Source organism: Larus michahellis, chromosome 5 (genome assembly GCF_964199755.1).
Source record: "Larus michahellis chromosome 5, bLarMic1.1, whole genome shotgun sequence".
Classification (NCBI taxonomy): Eukaryota; Metazoa; Chordata; class Aves; order Charadriiformes; family Laridae; genus Larus; species Larus michahellis.
This window is the reverse complement of record NC_133900.1, coordinates 46,202,427-46,222,654: the sequence shown is the minus strand read 5'-3', so window position 1 is coordinate 46,222,654 and position 20,228 is coordinate 46,202,427. Positions and strand designations below refer to the sequence as shown.

At 40.8% G+C, this 20,228-nt stretch overlaps 1 protein-coding gene across 4 annotated transcripts in view; it reads right to left on the bottom strand.

Annotated features, from left to right (window-relative positions):
* The window catches only part of ZNF638 (zinc finger protein 638), a 68,806-nt gene that overhangs the window by 4,152 nt on the left and 44,426 nt on the right, over window positions 1-20,228 (bottom strand). For 2 of the 4 annotated variants that reach the window (XM_074587140.1, XM_074587136.1), the window contains exons 15-23: window positions 20,042-20,173; window positions 19,754-19,882; window positions 19,379-19,420; window positions 17,544-17,684; window positions 16,427-16,552; window positions 12,286-12,335; window positions 7,508-8,921; window positions 6,824-6,889; window positions 199-1,198 (exon numbers count right to left, since the gene is read on the bottom strand). In XM_074587140.1, coding sequence (XP_074443241.1) covers window positions 199-1,198; window positions 6,824-6,889; window positions 7,508-8,921; window positions 12,286-12,335; window positions 16,427-16,552; window positions 17,544-17,684; window positions 19,379-19,420; window positions 19,754-19,882; window positions 20,042-20,173 — 3,100 coding nt within the window. The remainder of the gene's footprint in view (window positions 1-198; window positions 1,199-6,823; window positions 6,890-7,507; window positions 8,922-12,285; window positions 12,336-16,426; window positions 16,553-17,543; window positions 17,685-19,378; window positions 19,421-19,753; window positions 19,883-20,041; window positions 20,174-20,228) is intronic. The other 2 variants (XM_074587137.1, XM_074587139.1) reach the window with 1 other exon arrangement.

The following is a 20,228-nucleotide window of genomic DNA, read 5'->3' as shown; positions in this document are numbered from 1 at the left end:
TCAAAAGAAAGATGCATTGTAAAATACATTAATAAAATACCTTCAGGCTGCTGTTCACTGTGTCTCTGTTTTTTTTCCCAGAACCTCTTTCATTAACTTTGTCAAAGATTTGGGGATTTTCAGTTTCCCGTGTTTGCTGCAAGGATCTCTTTGTGTGTGGCACTGATACAAGCATCTTATTTTCTATAGGTTCCTTACCTTTTGACTTTGAAGTTGAAGTAATTTCTTCTTCTGGACTCACATCTCCTAGAATTTCCATTTCTTCTGGTCCTGCAACAGCAACAATATCCTCCTCTTCTGGTCCTGCAACGGCAGCAATTTCTTTTTCTTCTGGTCCTGCAACAGCAACAATATCTTCATCGTCTTCATTCCCATTCAGATTTTTCCCTGGGAAAGCATTTTCTTCTTCCTCATCCTCCTCTCCAACTTCATCTACCGTAACAAAGTTTAGCTCCTCTTTCAGACGATTGAAATCAGCCAGAAAATCATCTTCATCTTCGTTAACTTCATCCAAAGTCACTAGAGGGTTATCTTCATTGTCTTCTTGTATTTCATCTACTGTCACTAAAGCACTGGGATCATCAGGCACCTGAGAAGAAGCACAATCTCCAGTATCCTCAGCAGCCGCTTTATCATCCTCCTTCTGTTTCAGCACATCCTCAATATTCAAGTCTGTAGGCTCGTTCAGAGGCAGCTCTTCTACTTCGCCAATTTCATCTACAGTTACCAAGGGTTCAGCTTTCAAATCCTGCTCCTCAAAAACTGACCTAGGGATGTCTTTATGAGAACTAAGGTCCTCCTGTTCAGATATCTCATCCAAAGTAACAAGTGACTGTGGATCCTTTACTGTTTCTGACATAAGTTCTTCCTCTTCAATCACTTCATCCACTATGACCAGGCCCTGCGGGTCACTGAGTGCTTCTAAATTAGCAACTCCCATTAGCTGTGCAGTCACATCCTCCTCCTCACCGATTTCATCCAAAGTCACAAAAGACAGTTCACTTTCAGTAATGCATGCCACGGAGCTCTTCCCTTTCCTTCTCTTGGAACTAGGCTCAGAAAAGGAGTTGTTTTTAGCACCGTCTTTCCTCTTTCCCCTCAGTGGATTTCGACATGTTTTAACAGGAGACTCGATTTCCTCTACGACCTCATCCACAGTAACAAATTCATCCAAGTTAAATGGAAACAGCTCTTCTTCCTAAGACGTGTAAAGATGTGAATATAACAAAGTTTAACATTCACCCAGTGACATAAACACCTCCATCCACAGAATGCCTAATGAAAAATATTCACACGCTGAAGCTGGCTGAAGGGAAAAAAGAAAAAAGCAACTTGACTTAAGGGTAGAAAAAAATTTTCAGGCCTTCAGTCTCATGTGGAAGAATTTTCATTATCAGCATTTGTGTTAAGTAAGCAGATTTAATTCAGAAACCCAAATAATTTTTCAAAAACACAGCTGATGAACAGACAAAATTTTATGTCTATTATAAGAACTGAGCCGATGCCCTGAATACTCATGTATATTTTTGTACTCACTTGCAGGAAGACTACTGAAAATCTGAATAGCTCCAGAGTATTCTTCAAAAATATTATCTTGTGTCATACCTCATTCTCTTCCCTAGCATATGCTGTTGGCTGCTGCTACAGAACAGGAGACTACATTAGATGCTGCGATGCAGCAAAGTCATTCGTGTCCTGATGACTACAAACTGTTTTATCTTGCCTTGTTGGTTTCAATCTCTTAACAAACATCTGTTTCCAAGAGGTTCCCCGATGGCCCTACGCTTCGGCCCAGGAAAGGGCTCCCAGTACTGGAACCTCCCTTTGTTTCTCTATAACAAACACGTACAAGAAGACAATTCTCTCCTTTCTCTTAAGACCTGACTAGCCCCACAGATGCTCTATCAGACCTGCTGCTCCTCCTGTGACAGCCATATTTCATTAGGGACCAGGAAGCAAGCTCCAGCTTTCTGTCGAATGCCTTACTGCATTTGTATCTTTAAGATAACCCTTTCCATTCCTCCTCGCTCAGTGGCATGCTCTTACTGGCGCACGTCTTGCATCTAAAACTCCTCCTACCCTGCAGTCTGACCATGCCAGCTTCCGTCAGGGCTCACACAATTTATTCTAGGACCACTGGAAAAACCTACCAGCAATTTAATGTCATATGTAATGAACATCTGAAGAAGGATATATGGATAAATGTTGAATTTAATAAAAGAGTTAATTAAGTTGAATTATTTTTAGGTTATTTGAATAGACAGCAGTCACGTTTTTGGAACAGATCATTATACTTTTTTCCACTGCAAAACAGCTATGCTTTTATAATCAGGATGGTAGGATAAGGTGGATGAGTACTTAAGTCAATTAATAAATTAATTGTAAACATTAAAACACAACCAAATATCCACTGCACCCCAAATTACGTATCCAATTTTTTCAATGAACGATTCTGATTATTTTGGGCTTTTTTGCAAAATATTCCATCCTACCGTCAAATACTGCTCTGTATCTAGCACAGGAAGTGAAAAAAAAAAATCAAAAAAAACCTGTCAAAGCAGAACTTGAAGGCCAAACCAAAATGAAATGTCATCTGTTAGAGAGTAAGACTGCAGCTAAGAATTACTAAAAACAGTCCTCCAGTAGAAAAAGTAATCTGAAATTCAAAGGCTACATGCCTCCTCTTCCCTTTCCTTTTTAAAAAGCTAACAAATAGTAGGAATAATGTGTGCTTTCAGACACATTCTGATGCAGCAACTTAAGGAATATTTAACACAAGGTGGGCACAGTGAACACAAAGAAAGAAAACCAGGCTTTAAACTAGGCTCATTGGGGGAGGGGGATGCTACCCGGATTGCTTGTGACAAGCCAAGGGTCGATGCTCCAAGGATAGAGGCGTGGTTTTCTAGTGAAGGCCCTCAACCTGTTGCTCCGAGATATGCTAGGTACGCTGCAGCACACTCGAAGTCTTATGGGGACGAGCCAGGGGCCCCTGAGGAGATAGGAACCGGGGAGTCACAGATAAAACACCCCAGAGGAAGACCACCTGAAGAGCAGCATGAAGGAAAGGCGAACATTCCAACCAGTGAGACAGCTTCATTGGGCGCCCAGCTGAAATGCCTTTACACAAATGCACGCAGCATGGGAAATAAGCAAGAGTTGGAGATGTGCGCACACCTCCAGGACTACGATCTTATTGGCATCACAGAGACGTGGTGGGACGGCTCTTATGATTGGAGCGTTGGAATGGACGGATACCAACTCTTCAGGAAGGACAGGCTGGGAAGACGAGGAGGGGGTGTTGCCCTCTATGTCAATGAACAGCCAGAGTCCATGGAGTTCCACCTGGGGATGGATGCAGACCCAAAAGAGAGCTTATGGGTCAAGATTAAAGGGAATACAGTGGCAAAGGGACATTTCAGTAGGGGTTTGCTACAGGCCACCTGATAAGGACGACAGAGCGGATGAGGCCCTCCATAGACAGATAGGAGCGGCATCACATTCACAGACCCTGGTCATCATGGGGGACTTCAACCACCCTGATATCTGTTGGAAGAACAACACAGAGGGGCACAAGAAATCCAGGAAGTTCTTGGAATGTGCTGATCACAACTTTTTTCTTCAAATGGTAGACGAGCCAACAAGGAAAGGAACTATGCTGGACCTTGTCCTTACCAACAAGGAGGGGCTGGTGGTGAGTGTTAAGCTCAAGGGTAGCCTTGGCTGCAGTGATCATGAAATGGTTGAATTCAAGATCCTTCAGGCAGCAAGGAGAGCACGCAGCAAGCTCACTACCCTGGACTTCAAGAGAGCAGACTTTGGCCTCTTGAGGGACCTGCTTGGCAAGGTAACATGGGAAAAAGTACTGGAGGGAAGAGGGGCCCAAGAGAGCTGGTTAATATTCAAGGATCACCTCCTCCAAGCTCAGGAGCAGTGCATCCCAAGAATGAAGTAGTCAAGCAAAAATGCCAGGAGGCCTGCATGGATTAATAAAGAGCTCCTGGACAAGCTCAAAAGCAAAAAGGGGGCCTACAAAGGGTGGAAGCAAGGACAGATTGACTGGATGGAGTACAGAGAAACTGTCTGAGCGACCAGGAACCAGATTAGGCAAGCTAAAGCCCAGATAGAATAAAATCTGGCTAGGGGCATCAAGGATAACAAGAAAAACTTCTGTAAGTACATCAGGGGTAAAGGCAAGACTAGGGAAGATGTGGGCCCTCTCAGGAAGGAGACAGGAGACCTGGTCAGCCAGGATATGGAGAAGGCTGAGGTGCTGAATGACTTTTTCGCCTCGGTCTTCGCTGGCAAGGGCTCCAATCACACCACCCAAGTTTCAGGATGCAAAGGCAAAGTCTATGAGAATGAAGAACCGCCCACTGTAGGAGAAGATCAGGTTCGGGACCATCTGAGGAACGTGAAGGTGCATAAGTCCATGGGACCAGATGAAATCCATCCACAGGTCCTGAGGGAGCTGGCAGGTGACGTCACCAAGCCACTTTCCATTATATTTGAAAAGTCGTGGCAGTCTGGTGAAGAAAAGGGGAAACATAACCCCCATTTTCCAAAAGGGAAAAGAGGATGACCCAGGGAACTACAAGCTGGTCAGTTTCACCTCTGTGCCTGGCAAGATCATGGAGCAGATCCTCCTGGAAACTCTGCTAAGGCACATAGAAAATAAGGAGATGACTGGTGACAGCCAACATGGCTTCACCAAAGGCAAATCGTGCCTGACAAATTTGGTGGCCTTCTATGATGTTGCCACAGCATTGGTAGATAATGGGAGAGCAACCGACATCATCTACTTGGACTTATGCAAAGCATTCAACACTGTCCCGCATGGTCTCTAAACTGGAAAAGCATGGGTTTGGTGGATGGACCACTTGGTGGATAAGGAACTGGCGAGATGGCCGCACTCAATGCAGTCAATGGCTCAATGTCCACATGGAAACTGGCAATGAGTGGCGTTCCTCAGGGGTCAGTACTGGGACCAGTGCTGTTTAACATCTTTGTTGGTGACATGGACAGTGAAATCGAGTGCACCGTGCACCCTCAGCAAGTTTGCTGATGACACCAAGCTGTATGGCACGGTCGACATGCTGGAGGGAAGGGATGCCATCCAGAGGGACCTTGACAGGCTGGAGAGGTGGGCCTGTGTGAACCTCATGAAGTTCAACCAGGCCAAGTGCAAAGTCCTGCACCTGGGTCGTGGCAATCCCAGGCACAAATACAGGTTAGGTGGAGAATGGCTTGAGAGCAGCCCTAAGGAGAAGGACTTGGGGGTGCTGGTGGACGAGAAGCTCAACATGAGCAGGCAATGCGCAACTGCAGCCTAGAAAGCAAACCACATCCTGGGCCACATTAAAAGAAGCATGGTCAGTAGATCGAGGGAAGTGATTCTGCCACAAGAAGGACATGGACCTGTTGGAACGAGTCCAGCAAAGGGCCACAAAGATGATCAGAGGGCTGGAGCACCTATGCTATGATGACAGGCTGAGAGAGTTGGGGTTGTTCAGCCTGAAGAAGAGAAGGCTCCAAGGAGACCTTATTGCAGCCTTCCAGTACCTAAAGGGGGCCTACAAGAAGGATGGGGAGGGACTCTTTATTAGGGAGTGTTATGATAGGACACGGGGTAATGGCTTCAAACTGAAAGAGGGTAGATTTAGATTGGATATCAGGAAGAAATTCTTTACCGTAAGGGTGGTGAGGCACTGGAACAGGTTGCCCAGGGAAGTTGTCAATGCCACATCCCTGGAGGTGTTCAAGGCCAGGCTGGATGAGGCTTTGAGCAGCCTGACCTAGTGGGAGGTGTCCCTGCCCATGGCAGGGGGTTGGAACTAGATGCTGTTTAAGGTCCCTTCCAACTCGAACCATTCTGTGATTCTGTGAAAATATCTGGTTTTATTTCAACTGAAATCAAACGTTACTGTATTCTTTCTTACATGAAAAGGAGAACACAGATCTTGGTTCTTAGCAGCTGTGTAACAGTGAAGAACAACGCAGTAAGAAATAATTGACATTACAAAACCTTTTTTCAAAGGGTGCAGAATTTCCTCTTGGGGATTAACACAAACACACTGTGCTGGTGATGCAAGAAGTTCGTATGGATTAAGATTGATATAAGCTTTCAGGTCTCCAGCTTTATCTCAGAAAACCCTTTTTCCATAAGGACCCACCTACTTACGGGGTAGATCTTTGATTTGATCCTGTAATGCTACTTCTACAAACTCATCAATATGGATTTTTATTACCTTCTTTCTACTTTTCTTTCCCAAAGCCTAAACTATCTGAGACAGAGAGGGTATCTCTTTTCACCCTCCTGTAAACATGCAGACTGAGCAGTTCAGCCTATATGCTCCCAAGCTCCTCTTCAAACCAACATGAACCGAAATTGTCCACTAATCCTTGCTTTTACAGAACAATGCACTGGAAATAACTTTGCATGGAAGAGGTATCATAGATGGAAGTGTTCTGATGACCTCCTGTTTTACAAAATAATTTTTGAAGATTTAGAAGACTTCAGCCTTTCTTTCTCTTCTCACAAGTGTGATGACAAATAAAGATCTCATGCAGGCAACTAGGGATCCAATTAATTCTTTCTCAAATAAGTAACATCAGAGACCAAAAAATACCTCTTTTTAACACTCACTTCTTGAATTAAGTTTCTCTTCCAGATGTCTTGACTTTACAGCTTTATGCCCATAGTCTGTAAGAACTAGTAATACAAAAAATTCCCTATGGAAGGACGCTAAAGATTCTTAGTACACACACACACACACTTTCGAGATAATCTGTACTTTAAGTTCAGTTGTGGTTATATCCTTACCTCCTTTTGTTTTGGACTGCTGCAGGTGTCACTTTTTGAAGTTTTAGTATTGCCGCCAACAGAAGCCTGAAAAATTAGACAAAAGTTCACATGAAATCAGTTAAACCAACTAACTTGTCCACAAGAAAAAAAAAAATCCAGCTTTTTTTCCCTTAATGAACTTTTTTTAAGTAGTCCAGATTGCTGCTTCTGATCACATACTTGGCAAATACAGAACTAAGCCAGCATCAGTAGTAGAGTCCAGGCATACAGTCTCTAGCAACAAGTCACAAGTAATACCTCACTTAGTAGCCTCTTTACAGTAACCAGTGTCTGTGCAGGACTTGACAAAGCAAATATCAGCTCACAAAAGGACAGAAAGCTTATTAATTCCCATTCAGAACTAATTCAAGAACATAAAGTTATCACACTCAATAAAGATTTGCTTCAAAAATACCTTCCTGCATTTTTTTCCAAGTACCATTTTCAAACCAGTTACATACTTGCGTTGCACACACTGCATCTAAAAGCAACTGGTTGCCCGCCATCTCACTATTCCAACTTGTCTGTTGGCCCAAACCAGCTCAGTGGTTTACGGAAAAGGGAAGGGGAACATAATCTCATTGTCCCATACTCAACATCTGAGAGAAGCATGGAGTTAGTTACTGATCAGGCACACTGAACCAGCCTTCCTGCCCTCCTCACCTTATTGCTGCTGTTTTCTTTCTTCATGCTGGATGATCTACTCTCTCCCTCTTGAGACTGTTTTGAACTAGCCCTAGATTCCACTCGTGAGTCCTTCTCTTGCTGAGATGAATTCCTCCCATTGCCTCCCTTTCCATCAACAATAGAACTTCTGCTCACTTTACATTTGCCATCTCCCAGGCTTGATTGGCTGCTATCAGGTTGTGGATGACACTCTTCTTTTGATGCGATTTTCTTCACCACCACTGCTTGGCCTCGGGTCTCAGGTTTCGAGGGAGCTTTCTGCTCCCCTCCTTGGCACACGGAAGGCTCATTTCTCCGTACTGGAACCCTTGACTTTGATATATCCGGAAGAGACACCATTGCCTTTAAAATCGTTTTACCAACAGAGGAAGATTCCTTGACAGATAAAGAGGAGCTTAATGTAACTGCTTTGCAGGTTTCATCAGTTTTTGCTGGTCCTGTTCCTTTATTCTGGTATGCTTTGATTAAACTTCCCTCATTATTTTCATTGACAGCATTTGCAGCATTTTCCACAGCAGCCCCAACCTTGCCCACAGATTTTTCAAGTTTCTTCTCTGTCTCTGCCCCAGTCTTAACCAAAAGCTTTTCAGGGTTCTCCTCTGAAGTTCTTCCAACTTTGAGCACAGATTCTTCTGGTTTCATCTCTGTGGCTGCTCCAGCTGCATCCAGTTTCTTCTCCATGGTCACTCCAGTTTTAAGTACAGGTTTCTTCTCTGCTGTCTGAGCTACAGGCATCTCATGTTCCATTTTCACAGCATCAGAAACAGGATTTTTTTCAGGAGCATCCAACTTGTTGCTTGTGTGTGTGACAACAGATGACACCATCTCCAGTGAAGCTGCATCAGAACCAGGGGGCACCGCTTCAGGGACAGCCCCTGTCGATTCCCCTGCTGCCAGCTTCGCAGTACAATCTGATGGCACATCTTCAGCCTTGCCCACATCAGACAATTCTTCTGGTTGTTCAGTGGCAGAAGCAGACAACTCTTCGGCTTTAATTTCCTTCTCTGAGGCAGATACAACAGTAAATTCAAACAGCTCTGGTTCAATATTATCTTTAACTGCCTCTTCTTTCTCCACACCGGAAGGCAGCAGCAGCATCTTTTCTGACTTTGCTTCAGATGATTTGATATCAGCAGATTTGATAGATGCCACAGTAGCTTCAACTCCAACGTTCACTTTCTCCACAGATGCTTCTGCCAGTCTTGGAGCAGACTCCCTTACTGCTCTTTCAAGATGGGACTCAGAGGGCTCTATCTGTACTGCTGACATCTCGTCTTTGACATTTGAGATGAAAATGGGTCCTTTCTTTGCCACACTAGGCTCTACTGGAGGATTAGCAGCTGCTGTTTGCACCACTCCTGATCCCTCTGGATATTTTTTCAAGCCAGAGCTAAATGCATTTAAAAAAAACAGAAGAAATCAAACTATGTTGAGAATTCTACAGTTACCAGTAACCTCTTGACGCCAATGGTGGGGGTTTTCCTGATGCATTAGTGCTTAGCATTTGGAAATCTAGCCTATCAGTGTTAAAATGGTTAAAAATATTGAGCCGAATAGCTGATTAGTTTTATGCTTCTGTTTAATCCACCTCAATACCGCAAGCCTGTCACACCTTGAATCACATTATTTGTAGTCAGACCTCTCAAGGTAGTACATTCACTACAGATGTGCCCCTGTGACCTCAGCGTTGACATGGAACTCCTAAAATTTAGATCCCCTGATGCAAGGCAGACTGTGAAAGCATATATACAGCAAAAATGAAGCTTCAGTCTCCCTGTATAAAGGATTTACCACAGTTTCATGTTTGAAGACAGCAGACTCTGCAGTCACCAACCTAGAAAACTCTTCCAGTAGCTAGGAGTTTGAAGTTTGTTCATTTTTTTTTGGTTCAGGTTTAGGGGGAGGGAGAGGTTGCTTTGTTTTTAAACTGCATTGACCTCGCACAATAGCAGGGAACACAATACATGAGGCACAGAGGCTCCTTTTGGCTAGGCTCTGTTTTCACTGTATAATCCCACTGTCAGCTCCCAGGATAATAAAGCCCAAGATGACAATGCAGAGGACAGTGCTTTTCAGAGAACTTCAGTTACAGTAAGTGCATTATTCTTCTCTGAAAGAATCCTCCGTAGAAGATGTTGGGAGGCACTGAAAATAGCGATGTCTGTGCCCCTTTTCCCACAAAGCTCGAGAAAACGAGCATCCCAATACCTCATGCATCTCTAGATGGAAAGGTGCCGAAATACCAATGCTGACAAATCTTGCTAAGTGTCAAAACAAACACAGAAGCAGCAAATACACATAATTAATCAGTGGTTATGCACAATGGAGCAGCCTGAGCCATGGTTTCTCAGAACCTATGTATATGAATAAATACAAATATGCACATTTGTATAAACCCTCATGAAAATAAAGAGACACGAGAAGGCTGCCATTTTGTTAATACTCCTAGCATGACGTCAGCAAGAAAATGGAAGGCTATATCAAATGGAATTCAGCACTGATGAAAATGCTGTCTTGAAGCGGCCAGATGCGAGGGTTAACAAGACGAAGACACAATACATGGAATCAACAGAAAGATGAAAACAGGCAAACTCAGTTAACATCTGTGCTATGCAAGCACAACAAAAACAGCAATCTTGAAGATTTCCTCTGGACCCCAGGGGACTGGTCCTCTGCTGCTACAAAATGTGAGAGGAGAGATAAGAAGGGATAAAATTCTGCTTCAAAATCTTTCACACCACCAATTTAAAACTGGCATAGCTGTAACACGCCATGACGATGGATCAGATGGACATTTGCAACATGCTACAGGGCACTGCTCCCCTAGCTAAGTGGCAGACCCGCAGCATTTTGCAGCTTGGCAGGCAGCGCTGGCAGGAGCAATGGAGTGTGCGTGCTCCCAACAGTGCCCAGCAAAACACTGGAAATCTCCTGGAGAGCCCGAGCGGCTCAACTCACAGTGACTGAAGTCTTACGAAAGAAAAGCAACCTCACTCATTCCAACATCATGCTCATCTTTAACAGGCTTCTTCAACCTGTAGTCAGTTTAAACTGGTTACTTGCAAATGCTTTGGGGTAAGTGTGCCTCATGAGTATTTCAGCTGTCAGGAGTAGTAGGATAGTCCTTGATTCTTAGCCTGGCCAAGTAAAGTCTCCTCTGTTTTAGCTGAGGAAAACAGATCCCCACAAAACGCATCAGCATCCTTGAAAAGAGCAGAGGCATTCACATAAGCACGTCAGTCACCTCAGCTGCAAGGTTAGATGAACTACCTACCCAGGCTGGACAACCACCAAGCTTCCAGATGCATTCCAAAGGTTTTTTTTCCAAGACCACCTCATCATCCCAGGCAACTGAGAGGGCAGTCCCTTCTGCTTCCCAAATTTGGCTACTCCTTCCCTCCCCAGAAACATGTGAGAAGGTCTTCATATATAAATATAAAATAATATTTAAGATATTTTCTGCTTCTTATGAAACGCAACTTAAAAAAACCCAAAACCAGCCAAGTCACAAAGGCTTACAAGAAGACAGTTGTCTCAGACAAGGAGAATGTTTGTAGTGTTATTCGCAGGGAAAAATGTCAGTTTTACCATCTGTTCAAGAGCCACAGCAGGATGCTGGGCAGTAGCTGGGATTCATGTAAGAGTCAGTTATTTTGATTAATTACCACCACTAGCTAAAGCCCACCGATCTGGAATCAAAAATGTTACCTATGCGTTACTGACGTGTGAGTCGGAGACAGTTTAGAAACTAAATGCTTCCAAAATTGTCTAGGGCCTGAGTAGAAGTTTCATGAAATTAGAAGTCCAACTTTACTTTTGAAAGAAACAGGTTTTGAAAATATAGTTAATAGTCCATGATACTATAATGGCATTACTTAAAATTGAAGTTTAGGACCATTATTACAGAGTTTTTTGTTTGTTTGTTTTAATGATAAAACTTATCCAGAAATATGGACTTGAGTCACAGAAGATGTTTTACGTCATATTTGTTAACAAGAACTCTTATAATGATCTATCCATTTATTAAAAAAAAGAAAACAATAATCAAGACTCTAAAACCAACAAATAGTTACTCAACAGAAATTTTACTACAGGCAATGTCCGTGAAACAATTTTAAATAGAACATACCAAAACCACCATTTCTCATTTCTAGGTTCTGATTGTTAATACAGCATCTAAACATTTTTTTAAATCAATTCAGGGACCTGTACCACAGCATGAAGTTAATGTTAATAAGCTAAACACGGAAGTTTCAGTTTATATTTAGCATTTGGAAACAGAAACAATAGAGCCAGGTGCTCTGACAGAGGAAAGCACTGTAGGATGAAATAAAGCAATCATTTCCTGGTTAAATACAATAAAAAATTGTCTTACCAACATGTATATCCAAACATACTTTCCAGGACCTATGGTAAAATCCTGGCCAAATTAGTAAAACAATAACAACTCAATGAACTACACAGAAAACAGGATTTCACCCCATTTGTTCATGTTCTTTGAAAGCCCCAGATTTCAAAGAAATCACAAACATTACAGCTCTACAGCAATACACTACACGTCCTGCACACACAGAACACACAAAAGCTTGAAAGAAGTAACAGCAGGTAACAGCTGATGGATCTCACAGCGGGCCTTTTCATCAAGCTTAGTTAGAGAGATGGCTCAGCAATCTGCTTAATCTTGGATATGCATTCCATGAACAGTACAGATAAATAAAAAAAAAAAAAACACCTTAAATACTTGAAAGGCATACCTTCCTTTGCTTGGCTCCTCTTTCTTCACTTCTTTCTTCACAACTTCAGCCTGAAAGGCAAAAATCAGGGTTCAGTATCTACGACTTTCAGAAGCATCATCACAGAATTTGCATAACCCAGCTAACTAATAACACCATAAACCCAAATTTAGGCATGTATCACCTGAAAGATCAAATGACAGTAAACTGTTCTAAAACTGTTCCCCACAGAACATGTATTTCCTACGATGACAAACTCTGCTGCTGCATGGCAGCAGAAGAGATTTTACTTAGAGTTTGCTAGACAGAACATGCAGCGCACCAGTTACTGTTTTGTTCATCTCATCTTCAAAGCTGTCATGTTTTTGAGAAGAATTAGCTTTTGGTCTGTGATATATTTGGAGGAGAGGGATGTTAAACACATCTTTTCCCAGATATCACCTTCTCTCCTGTACTGGTGAGGATGCTACAGCTGCAGAGCTCAGGGTGAATACAGTTGGCCTGACAAGTAAATATTATACAGAAAAAAGTGGCATACCTTTTCTAAAGATAAATTGTATTCCAAGTCAAGCAATTACCTACAGAAAACCCAAGGCCAGTTTCTATTCCTTAAAACCTTCTAATACAGCATTCATTTCTTGTAGGATGACTACAGCTTTCTGTTATATAGAATAAACTTGTGGTATGTTAAATAGAATAACATCTTCTGGAAAAAAAGGTAACCACAAACCATTCAAGCTCTGCAGCTATCACATTTAGTAGTGTAGGTCCAAGCAATCCAAAAGAACTTTAAAAACTCAATGTTCAAATCTCAATCTCTTTTCTGAAGGTATTCTACAAACTAATTTGAAAACTATTAGAAAGAACGTCAGATCAAGTCAATGCACGTAGAATTCACTTTAATCTTTTATTTATGCACATAATTACAAAGCCTTCAGTTTTCCCTTTCCAAAAACACTTATTCCGGGGATAAGTGCCAAAAGTAATTTCAACATGTTATAATGAATTAAAAATTATTTTGGTTTTCCTTCAGCCTAGCTTCTAATTCAAAGGCTTCTAGAGAAAACAGCTTAGGGCAAATGGAGCTACAACATTCTTATGGTACTTAGGCATATAATACAGGTTCTAGAAAAATAACTGAGAACATGGACAAGAGGTAACATACTCAAAATGCAGTGGAGAACAACAGATGGAAAAAACCTCCGTTTTCCCTCTTATCAGTATGACCAGGCATTTTGTCTCCACCTCAGATATAGATAAAAATAAAGCTTAGGAGCATATCTCCAAAGTACAGATTATTTTAACATTTGTGCAAAAGCTGCGACAGTCGCATTGACAAAGACTGGAATGACACTAATTGCAGCTATGCTTTATGATTCCAGTCGCACATCTTCCTTCACTGATACAGGACTTTCCCCATATTCTTGTTATTTCAGCAGTATTCAATTCAGACATTATCAGCAAAATTACAGAAACAAAACTATAACGTGATTAAGCAAGCACTTACATTACTGCTGTTACTATACCATTGGCATCAGTTACTGCTATCTGGCTGATCAACCTCTCTAAATCAGACAAGCACTCTGTATCACCCAAAGCGTGCAGCTGGAAAGAAATATTATTTTGAAAACAGAGTGTGAATGCCACTGTTTGTTGGCATTGAACTAAGCTCTGATGAAGCATTTATAGTGACAAAGGCACGTTATTCTGTTGCTACACAAAATATAGGGAACAGCTATAAAAAGCAGATTTGAATCACACAGTGTTCCCACCATGCATCCTTGAAAAACATTCCTGAGCATAAGCACTTAATGAATGATATTTCGCTTATTTTTCAGTGCGAAGGGAGCTCATTACTTACATTTTTTAAGACTTGAGAAAAAGATCGTAAGTCTGAAAATTTGGTTATTTTCTTCAGCTACAAAGTTAGTCTAATAAAAGATTTAACTCTTAAATGCATCTGACATCACCTAACACAATTCTAATTTATGTTCTTTAAAATGAGCTAAAGTTCACCATATAAACTGAAATACAAAATAAAGTGTCTTGGAAGAAGGGCATTATTTTGTCCCACACTAAGAGAGTCAGTAATGGGGAGATTCATCCCTGCAATGGGGAAGAGGAGGCAAAAAAACCTTTTGGAACATCTAATCCAGGCTCTGGCGTCTAGCAGAATAGAAAAGAGCACCCTACGCACCCACGCTCACCAGATTTTAGCTATCAGCACTTCACCTGGAGTGGGTCCCCACCCTGCATCAGAGGCCCCGAGGGACACATGCCAGCCCACCTTACCCTACCCCTGCCACACCAACAGTACCACACCACCACACTCATCTGGTAGAGACACAGTGTTCATAAGGAAAGTTAAACGAGTTCTCTGAATCAGGTATGTAATCAAAAAGCATTTTCAGTGTTATTATATTGACTCTAGGCTAACAGAAACTTTAACAGGCAGATCACTCCCTAATGAACAAACTTCAGCCACAGATGAAGGCACAGAACAACAGGGTTGGAAGAGCTGGGAAGGCAGGCTGGTCACTTAATCTCTGCAGATGTTTCAAAGAGTCACACTCACAGAAAGGTAAAAAACCTAACTGATTTTACACAGGCTGGACTCTCCGCATGCACGGTAACTGCTGATTTACTTGGAAAGGGGCATGATGAATCTGCTCGAAAAACACATGTGCCCAAATCATATCTGGCTGTATATCACCATATGTTCTAAATCATCACAGATGCAACTTGACAACGATTCCAGGAGACCCCCACCCAAAAACATACACCTAAAATCTCTACTGACGCAGTATATTTTTAAAAATGTGAATCCTAAACACTGTACAGCTACCTTACAGATTCCATAAATAAGGATGCTTTTCAATAAAACAGAAGAAATTGCCAATACAATAGAGAACAAACTACGACACAAGCCAAGATCAGTATACAACCTAATCTTTAAAAAAAGTTGAAATTCATCACTTTGCTCAGTACAAATAATACTGACAGCTGTGTCAGTTGTTAAGTACATGTCTGGATGACTTTTTTTTCCCTCCCTCCCTGTTGAAGTAATGGACTGATGCCTTTGTTATCATTAACCTGAAGTTAAACTTTCTCTTGTGTGAATAAAAGTTAAGGGAGAAAACTAAGACGCCCTGTCCCTCCAGGCACATTCTGTTGTTTCAATGGTATCCCAAAGTCATGCCACTGAAAAGTAACAGCAACACACAGGGAATAAGAGCTACAAGAATTAAATTTACATGGAGAATCAATTTAAAAAAATAATAATCTCACACACACACCCCCAGAAAAAAAAGCAAACGAAACCACCCTATACACTTTTTGGTCTCAGTCTTGACAGTACATAGCTCATTATGAGAAGGCAGGAGCACGCAGAACTAGTGAAATTAAAAAAATCCTCATGTTCGACTGCAGAGTAAACAGCCCTTTACCTCCAGGCTGTGAGAGAGACCACGTCTGGATTTACGTTCTCCACTTTGGAAGTCAAAACGCTATTAGCATGTGGCTGATGCTCACGTTTCTTGCTTAAAGCTCTTCATCTATCCAATGCAACATGCACTAAATTTCTTCCTCTCTGGTGTTCAGCTGCTGCAGCTTGCTGTTCCTTCAGCAAACCACCGGAAGAAAACTAGGAGCTGCTCAATACTGAAAATGATTTCATTTCTATGAGAGAAGATGGAAGCAGCTGTAGGTGCACAGACCAATGCTGACAGCAATTGAATCTGGAATCAAGAAGACTTAAGGCAGATAAACTGCTAAAGATGAATCAAACTTGATCAGAAAAAACCCCTCTATTAAATCCTTTTCTAACCAGTACTAAATAGTTGCTTTCCTCCCTTCTTCTCTTTATCTTTTATTAAGAGACACCTTCATTGTTGGAGATGAAAGACATTCTGTATATGTTTGTAAAATAGAGAAAGATATAAAAGAAAGAAACAGTAACACATACTTTCAACACCTATGCCTCATTCCAGAAAACAGACTAGTTGATCCAGTTCCCAGCTGTTGCACAGTTTTCACTCTCATCCACAATGACAGCAAATAGTGAAAGAAATAGTGACATTGTCACCATTAGCTGCATTTCATGGAAAGGTGGTTGTATTCCACAAAAATAACGTATTATTGCAAAAGAAGGAAAAAACCTTACCTCAGCAGACTCTCCATTGGGTGACAATGTACAGGACAACGTATGCTCACACATAATATATGGATATTGCTTCAGAAAGGTGTACATTGATCTGGCTGACTTGGGACTATCCAGCTGCAGAATCGCCTAAAAGGAAAAAAAGCACAAACTTCAAATAACTGTTACTTCATCTTATTTTTGTACTGAAGAACAAGTTTAATACATTAAGTTGGTATAGCATGGTATATCCAGTATTCCTGAAGGGTTTCAACATCTTCATTTTAAACTAGCTATAAGCAGCAATTTTTTATTAAATGCTAGGTTCTTGCATATGAAGAACAGTGGAGTCTTCTTTCTGAGAGGCTGAAGAAAGAAATCTCTCCTGTTTGGAATTATCTTTAGCACTAAAAAAGGAAAGCACGACAAAAAGAGTGGAGCCTGGAGCTTCCCTACCCACAGGTGTCTAACCTTCCAGCTACAGAAAAATATTATCTTTTCCTTAAAAGCATCTTCACCTGTTTTATGCTTTATTAGCAGTTGGACACTTAAAATATCTCATAATAATGGGAGCACAATTGCACTTTAATAGTTAAAATATACATACACACACAGTGACTTAAGTCTAGTTCATAAACTAAAAATCCAGTGTCAAGTGCAAAATCAGCAACATTAAATATTAAAATATCAAATCTAAAAACACTGAAAATCAATCCACTACATTTTCCCAAAACAAAAAGTAATTTCAGCTATTCTGACATTTTCACTGCTCATATTATAATTCTTTTTCCCCCAAGTTTCCTACAAAATGGGAACTCATTTTCCCTCCACTTACACTTCTAATGGCAAAGGTCAATAATTTGCCCGGCTATTTGGGAAGTTTTACTTTCAGAGCTTACCAAACTGTTCTTCTATTGCTCAGGCCAGTCAAAAGTTTGTTTGGTTGGGTCTTTTTTCCCTTTCCCACTGCCCCCAACAAATAAGACTAACTATTTTCTTGTTCCAGAAAAGAAAGAGTCAAAAACTTTGACCTTTCATTAGCAGAACATTCATGGTACTGGGAGATAAAAAAAAATAAATACCTACTTTTTTAATTCTTTTTTTTACCCAACATGGTACTGTGCACCATAGAAAAAAATACCTTGTTTTTATTCTTCAGTACAACATAATGATCTACTTTTCCAAACCGAAGTCCCACACAAACTGCCTCAAGTTCTCTGTATCCATCATCTGGCAAATTCCCGAGATGCACAAACTGATTGTGTATAGTTTCAGTATTTACCTAAAGAAAAGTGATGACGAAACTTGCTTTAACTTTGTAACATACTTTGTTAGCAGCTACTGAACTCGGTTAAGAAAAGCCTCACAGAAGACTTCTGTATCGGTCAGGTATTAACGAAAAACAGCAGTCACACACATCCAATGTTCATATTTTCAGATTCACACAGATTTTTCCATTTTCTCTGCAGTACATCAAAAGAACCAGCTATACTTCCAAGTATATAACAGAATAACAAACTTAAAAGGATCAAGTTGAGTGTTTTATTTTAAAGGAACACTGCAAAATATAGCTGAAGTTTAAATAAAATTTGGTATTTTGAAAAGCAGACACTATCTCATCAGATTATAAATTGGTAAAGGCATAGAAACCTATCCAAAAGACTCCAATCCTGGTTTTCATGTTGGAGTTTGGTTTACTTGATCAGTTTGTAATAACATAAAAATCCCTGGTCAAATATTATTACTTGTGTTTCTCAATTTTCAAACAGACTTACCACTACCATGGGGACAGGCTACCAAGGAGACGAATAAGTCTCTTCTGACCAGGAAGGGTTCTGGTGCAGAAGGTACAAGTGGGCTGACCGCAAACGGAAAGCCATCATCAGCCACGTAGTGCCAGCAGAACCATAGACTGAACCCTGGCACCAAATACTTCGTGCACAATCAAAGGGAAGGGCCCTGGGACACCAAGTCCAAAGGTACTAGTAAACTTCTGAAATCTTAAACAAATCTTAAACAAGTCTTTCAAGTATTTAAAGAAATTCCCCTCCCCCAAGGTCTGGTATGTTTTTCTTCCATTATTGATCACTTTACTAGGAGCAGAAAAGAAGTATTGCACCACAAGCACATCAGAAGCCTAAGCAGGATGCAGCAGCAGGGGTGTTGGCAGTAAGCACTCAGTCGTGTCTCTTAGTGCCAAACAACAATCATAAGGAGAAAGCAGATATACCCCCCAGACACATTTGCAACTGAAAGTTTGAGCCTTTTGGGGTTTCTTAGAAAGTGATTTATTGTTGGCAGGGCTCTTTGCAACATGCTTTCTAAACAAAGTCACTCTTGTGAAGTTCTTGCGCCAACTGTTTAAGCCCAGAGACACCTTCAGACCAAATGACTGACCCTCTTATCAGGAATATCCTGAAAATGTTTTTCAGAAGACATAAAAGCAATAATTTCATTAACCTCTGCCTACCTACGCTGTATAAAAATGCTTTGTACATCAATTGCCAGCTTGCACTGTGTGCAGTGAAAGAACAGAAGGGACAATAAGGAAGACGCACTACACCGGACAAAGCAGAGAGGTAGTTTTGATAGTTAAAACCAAAATATGCGTCTATAAAACACACTGAGGAAAACGGGTGGCATTATATACAGGCAAACACTGCATATTCTCCAAGCTATACTAGTCAGCAGCTTGTTGTTAGAACATGAAATAAACATAACAGAAGGGGAGGATCTCAAAGGACTCCTATTAAATGTTTCATTCCTTGCACTTCATGCATCGTGGAGCTAACCAAGTGAACATTTACTCATTTTATTCCCTCCTCATTCGCCCATGAAAACGTACACGAGCATTTAATTCAAGAGAAAGCTTAGATAACAATTCAATTAGCTAGTATTTCAGTATGAAGGATACTAATTCCAATTTAAAGTAACGCATTTTGATGTGGAGGAAAAGTTAAACTGCTAGCAACTTACCTTGGGGTCAGAGTCTTTGATTATACCAGTAAATATTGCTTCCTTTAAAAAAAATAAAAATAAAGCATTACAAGATTTGAACTGTAAAATATAGCTTCACTAACAGCCGATAACTGGCAGTCACTGACTCCCAACAACTTTTAAGTTTCTGCTTTATTAATAAAATCAACAGCATCAGCACTTCGGACATCTGTGTTATTCTTATATCAGAAGACCAGGACTCAAGAAGACATTTAATAGAATCAGTCTTCAACAGGACAAACCATGAGAATGTATAAAACTGGTCGCGTATAAAACTCAGCTTAAATACAAAGTCCTGCTCCGTACTGAAATGTTATCACACATCCTAGAATTTAAATATATTTTATTACTTACTTCATCTTTTACAGTCTTATACTGAGGCACCATGTTGATGCAGAGCTGACTTCCATCCAGTGACATGGGAAAGCAGGTGTAAAATTTAACCATGGAATCTGCAGATTTTCTACTTATTTCAAGATATGCCTTTTAAAACAAAGAAAACAATTTTTTTAAAAAAAAATTGTAATTTATCAAAAGCAACTCACATCAATGCTTGCTGCACTACGTTATCACATCTGCATTTGTTAAAATGCATTTGCTGCTTCTCTAAGTAGAAAGATTACTAAATACCAATTAGAATACCTTTTTGTGAGATGATAAAATTAGCACATCCCTCAGTCCTCCAAATGGCTTTGCTAGGTTGGAAACTTCCTCAACAGAAAATCCTCTCTCAGGCAAGTTTGAAATAAGAACCACACATATATCATCAAGTTCCTGTAAACAAATGAAAGTAAATATCACTGATATTTCTTCATCTCTCAATCAAAAC